This window comes from Dermacentor silvarum, chromosome 2 (assembly GCF_013339745.2).
Source record: "Dermacentor silvarum isolate Dsil-2018 chromosome 2, BIME_Dsil_1.4, whole genome shotgun sequence".
Taxonomy (NCBI): domain Eukaryota; kingdom Metazoa; phylum Arthropoda; class Arachnida; order Ixodida; family Ixodidae; genus Dermacentor; species Dermacentor silvarum.
Genome location: NC_051155.1, coordinates 101115913 through 101122205, shown reverse-complemented (window position 1 = coordinate 101122205; position 6293 = coordinate 101115913). Strand labels below are relative to the sequence as shown.

The following is a 6293-nucleotide window of genomic DNA, read 5'->3' as shown; positions in this document are numbered from 1 at the left end:
ATTACCGGCGGTTGTCGAATCTAACTGCACTGCTGAAGTCTGACTGTTATTTTTACATAAGTCTCCCAACATTTCAGACCCAATCGCTGGTACTCTCGTATAGATTTTGAGATTGCGCGAAGCGTCCTAAGTATACGTAGTGCGTGCAATCTGATTATACGTGTGTCTTGTCATCGAATTGGCGACGTGGTTCACAAACATACGCATGAAATGAACACGTCTAGAGCGATACCGATAACCTGTAATAACAGCGACCACCGGCAAAGGTAGACATCTGCAAAAAGTGGGATATGTACTCAGGCGTATACAGTGAGCTCACTCTACTCCCTAACATTGTAGTAGCGTCAAGCGTATAGTAGCAAAACAGGCGGTGCAGTTTTTGTTAACTTGTCTTTTCTTTTTTCGTTTAAATGGGTGGTTGGATGTGACGAAGTGTGTCTGAAGGTATACACTGGGAAACGTTTTGTTCCCAGATAAGAAGGTGGTGGAGCTCGACAGCTCCTATTATATGGTTGAAATATCCACTTACGAAATTGTCGATGAAGTGTGTCTGCCATCACTTCATTGTATTTCGTCGTTGGGACGGACATAATGGTATTTCGCTGCACCAGGTGATCTAAAATGACGTACTTGAGCATGCATGCCTCATCGCGATGTTTTCTTCGATCGAAGCCGTTTATAATCGACAGCATCTGTCACCAACGCCTCCAAATCAAAGAATTCAGCGTTTGCCCTGGTGCACGACCATATCGCAGAAGCTCTGACCACTATATATATATATATATATATATATATATATATAGACAACCACTATCAGCGTTCCATCAGACTGTCTTTACTATATATGGTTGTTCACTGGATCCGCCGTTTTGTGTGACGCTGCACAGCGTTCGAAGGCAACTGCAACGTCAGTCGTTCTATAGCACGTTAATTGTACGAGCTTGATCACATTGTGCTGGAGCTCGTTACCATAACCGCATCTGTGGCATTATTATTTTCGCTTGAGGTCGTATACAGGCGGCGACATTGCTTACACTTAAAAGTTCGCTTATAGCTGGCAGTGAGTGCCAGATCATCGTCTCCTATGAAATAATGACTGAATACCCGCAAAAGGCTGGTTTGCTTTAAACGTCATCTTCATCGCTGGCTTACAGTACATCTTTCTTTTTCGACCCCAACTTATCAGTCCTGAAGCACCCAATCGGAAATCAAATTCAGCGGCATTGTTTTACAATATCTGCGCACTGAGCTGCGAATGCAGACGAGAATTGTTATCGTCATTGTTATTCTGAGAATATAGACGAAATACTACGGTTTCGAAAGCAAACATCACTAAAAAAAAATGCGACTCGAACAAGAAGACACACTTGCCCCGTTTATACTGCATTATATACGCACGAACAAACTATGACAAACACTCGCAAATCGGCCACCACGCACGTCGCAAGCAACCACACACGTAGTATAAGGCATACGTATATGCTAATGTTTCAATATAAGGATTATGTATGCACAGCCAACGCAGTTCCATTTCGCCAGCTTATGCACTCTATAGAGCACGTCACACTATGCACCTCCAAATGTGTAAGGCGTTTGTCCTTGTGAGGGTATCTCCTTCACTGTGATTTCCTGTATATAGTATATATACTCAATACTATCTCGTCTACTCGTTAACATTCTGCCCGATGCAAGCTGAATTCTAGATATTCCCATCGCGCGTTATGCGCCACGGCTATTCCCTCGCGAGCCAAGGCTCAACGCTATGAGCGCACAAACCTGCGTAAGAATTGGACAGTTTGGGTGATATACGTACGAAGTTTCAGGCGTTTATGCTGTCTTGATATATCTAAAGCGCGTTCTTAGGTTACTACAAAGCTTTGCACAAACTCACTAATCCCCAGTGACTTCAGTAATTACAGGAGACAATAAAGATACCCCTACTGTATTCGTCCACGAGCCTGCGTGCTCCATCGCTCGAAAAGCGACGTTCATGCAGAAATCAGCGTTAAAACGGTATATATAGCAGCGGTACGACCTCCTATAGACATAGCCTCCTACATAATTCCTAGCGCATAGTTATCATTTGCAAGTAGCGCGGCAGCTACTTTCAACAGGCTTAAACGCTCGATGCTTTTTACAACAAAACGCTTTGAAAGCGCGTTGAAACACCGCTTCGCCGTGCAGTGACGCATGCGGTAACGGCAAAAGTCTTCCTAACTTCAACGCGGCAGTATGCGTGCAAGTTAGAACCCATCGCGAAACGTTTTCCGTATAGTTCTTGCGCAATGAGCACGCGCGGTGCGCATAAAATACGCATGACTACTCGTTTAAGTAAGCATTTTTGAGCAACAGCGAACTGTTGCAGTTGTATACATAGCGCCAAGCTTTTAAGTATACCCTCGGCAAATTGCGTATTCGTAAACGGGAGCACGCGTTAAATGCTCGGGAAATGCATTTGTCACTATCCTTAATTGTAAAGGTTTGGTTGAATGGGGACCCCGACAATGTGCAGCGAACGTAAACTGTAACGATCGTATTCGCCACACTGTGCGAAATGAAATGTTATGAAACTATACCGAGAATCACAAAACGTTGCTGGTTGTGAACCAACTGTATAGTAAGTCAGGAGCAAACGTGAAACACAAGTTGACACGGCGTCGCCCCTTGCAAGCAAACGCCGACCACACAGCTTGAATGTATATGCGTATAGTGGTCAAGGAACACGTCACGTGCTGTAAGAAATTGCGGTTATTGGCATGTCTGCTCCAACAGTGATGGTGCAAGAAGCCGACCGAAATAAAGAGACGAGTCAGACTAACGTATTCGAAGGCCATTTTTTTTTTCTTTTCACTGTTGTCGTTCTTTATTTTTGACCGTGTCGCGCGCATGGTTCATGAGACAGTGAAAGTGCAATCTATTTACAAATGGTTTTCTTCCTCGCCCGCAACTCGGGGCGCATAAAGGGCGGCACGGGACGCGACAACAGGAAGGCGTTTTTTGTCATTTTTTTTTCCTCGTTTTCTGTCTTCTTTTATACACAATCGAGTCTCTCTCTCTCACACACACACGCACACATCGCACACTGTCTTGGCCGATTTTCGTCTGCGGATGGGGTTCCACACGGCCAGAAGATGATGGGGGAAGGACAGAGTGAGACAGAGGCGAACGAAAAAAAAATAATAATCATCGAACAAAATGTATCATGGAGAGATAACGAACCTGCTGATGCAGACTGCGAGGGGCCCTTCAAAACTCCGTGTCGGCCGGCGAAGCCCACCTCTACAGAGCCTCTGTCTCCTCCAACTCTTGTGCCTGTATACACGACGATGACGAAGTTTTGTCGGCGCTGACTGAGCGAGTAGAAAGGAGTGTAGAGACTCGGCTGGGATTTCGCGCGTGCATTGCAGATGGACGAGTGGGCAGTCTTTCCTTTTTCTCCGCGCTGTCTTCGCGACCGTGTGCCCCTGCCCGCTCTTCTCTTTGTGTCCGCAATGAGTTCGCACGCGCGTAAACCACACACACACACACAACACCCACGCAAGCGCGCGCCGAGTTCCCCAGTGTTCAGCGGGCGCGAGCTGCGGGCGCACAACCGAACCACATCGCGCGTGAGGTCTTGCAGAAGCAGCAGCATGGCGGTACAGCTGAGCAAACGTGAGAGAAACCTTGGGGCGTGCATTTTGGTGCGCGGTGGTGCCTGCTCTACCAGGAGAAACGGAAGAAATAAACACACTGGAAAACAACGGATGCCGCGTCTCTCTCACGTGTTCCGCGCGCGAGCCTCGGTTATTCTGTCTGCGAGATCTGTGTATGTACAGCGCTGGTTGCCTGCCATAGGCGAAGAGAGTCAGCCGTCGTCACACGTGTCGTGCGGCCGCACTCACCGGGCTGGTCGTCGGTGCGCTACTGCAGCTCCTGCTGCTGTTGTAGCTGCTGCTGCTGCTGGTAGTGCATGGCGAGCCTGGGGTCCGTGCCGTCGCCCCCCTGCGGCAGGTACATGGAGATCATGTCCCGCAGGTCCGGCGTGCAGCCGGCGCGACCGCGGGGGTTTCCGGGCGAGCCCTGGGGCGGCGTGGGACTGGACTCGGCGCCGCCTGACTTGAGCTGCATCTGGGGCACCGAAGCGTACGGGCTCGGCGAGCCGTACGAGCCGTTGACGTAGGGCAGCTGCGGGTCGTAGCGCGGGTAGTGGACTTGCGAGCCGTAGCCCTGGTACGCGTCGTGCATCATGGCCGCCGCGGCGCTGGGCGCGTAGCCGTTGGGCATGTAGCCGTTCATGGAGTACATGTCGCGCGGCACCTGGGGCGCGCTGGCGGGCCGCACGGCGGCAGCGGCGTCGGCGGCCGAGAGCAAGCCACCGGCCAACGGGTACTTGTCCTTCTTGAGCAGCGTCTTCGTCTTTCGTCGGGGCCTGTACTTGTAGTCCGGGTGCTCCTTCATGTGCACCGCGCGCAGCCGCTTGGCCTCGTCGATGAAAGGTCGCTTCTCGGCTTCCGAGAGCAACTTCCACTCGGCGCCCAGCCGCTTGGAGATCTCCGAGTTGTGCATCTTGGGGTTCTCCTGCGCCATCTTGCGTCGCTGGCCTCGCGACCAGACCATGAACGCGTTCATGGGCCGCTTGACGCGGTCCAGGTCCTTCTTGGAGGCGCTGCCGCCGTGGCCTCCGTGGCCGCCCGCCGCGTGGCCCGGGTGCGGCTGCTGCTGGCCCGGGTGGTGGTGTTGGCCTCCCTGGAGGCTGGTGTGGCCGCCCACCTGCTGCGGGGGACTCGAGGAGACCACCGGTTTGAGGTCCTCCATGGCCGGCTGGTGCGGCGGCGGGCCGCCGTACGGGAAGGCGGCCGCGTACTCCCGCTCCAGCGAGGCCAGCGCGGCCGGGCTGGCCTGCTGCTGGCGGTGGTGGTCGGCGGCCGTGACGCCGCTCGAGCATAGCTGGCACGGGCACGCCGCGGGCCGCAGATCGGCGGCCGCATCGTTCTGCCACGCGGCGGCGGCGCGCGGCCAGGGCGAAGTCGACGTGGAGGCCACCGCGAACGCTTACCGGAGCGACGGGGGCACGATGACACCCGCGCGCACCGTTTCCGCACTTGGCAATACGCGCTGCGCGCACAAGGGCCGACAAGCTCGGTGTGACCGCTGCGTGCCGCCGGCCGCCCGGTCCGCTCGGTCGGCCCGCGAGGGCCCGAGCCGTCCCGGCGCTCCCATTGGCCGCCGCCTCCTCGCAGTGGGAGGCGGCCGGAGGGGGCCCGCCCGGCCCCCCGAGCGCGCAGGCGCGGCCTCGCAAGCGCCGCCGCCGGTGACCAAAGTGCGAGAGGCCGAGGTGGCCGCTACGCGCCGCTAGGCTACGGCGCGCGTGTGTTTCTGCGGCGTTCTTCGTGAGCACGCGGCCGCCATGAGGCTGCTGGTCGGCGGCTGCTCGTGGGCGCCCCTCCATCGCATATTTGCGCGAAAGATGATCGTTGAATTGCCACAGTGCGCGAGCCGCTCCTTTATTACTTGCAGTGCGACGCCTAGTACGCGCAAGAACGCGGAAGGAGAAGGTGGTGGTGGTGCAGTGTTGCATTCTGACGAGGTCTATTCCTATCGAAACGATTAGACTGCACTATAAGCGTTGCCGGCGATGGTGTAGTGTGGCGCTCGTGCCGCCTGCTAACATTTCACGCATTCTTTATTCCCCACTTTTTTTTTTTCTCGAATGAGGCTTTGGGTTTTCCTTGGCTGTTCGGACTTAGTGCGAGACTACTTTCTGTCTGGAAGACAACGCTGTTCTGTGTAACCTTTTGCGACCTTGAAAGAGACATCAGCGCAAGTACTGGTGTCAGTTTTTCTTTCATTCATTCCGCGGCTACTAGGCGAAACAGTTTACTTATGATGATGATGATTATTATTAAATGTGTGTGTAATTGGTACCATGGGTGATGGCCGCTACCTCTTCTCTCTTAAGCAAACACTACAAACAGGACATCATCTTCCTTTAATGTATTTCTTGACAGCCGTTGTAGCGCGTAGGGTCGCGTTATTGCGAGAACTTTCTTACTTCCATTTTGTTTTATTTGTTCCTTCTATCACCTTTTATTCCCTTTACCCCTTTCCCCAGTACAGGGTAGCAAGCCGACATTTACACTAGCTGACCTCCTTGTCTTTCTTTCCCTTTCTTTCTCTCTCTCTTGGCAGCCGCGTAGCTCACGATCGCCAAGCAGTTCTCGTTGCAGCAGTTGTGGAGCTTAACTTTCCTACAAATTGTGGAGACCCGCCGTGGTTGCTCAGTGGCTGTGATGTTGGGCTGCTGAGCACGA

General features: G+C 53.2%; 1 protein-coding gene across 1 annotated transcript; it reads right to left on the bottom strand.

Moving 5' to 3' along the window:
- Positions 1 to 2820: 2820 nt before the first annotated feature.
- LOC119441644 (transcription factor SOX-1-like) lies at positions 2821 to 5111 on the bottom strand. The gene has a single exon (XM_037706246.2). The coding sequence runs from the start codon at positions 4795 to 4797 to the stop codon at positions 3904 to 3906; it is 894 nt and encodes a 297-aa protein (XP_037562174.1). The 5' UTR covers positions 4798 to 5111; the 3' UTR covers positions 2821 to 3903.
- Positions 5112 to 6293: the final 1182 nt, after the last annotated feature.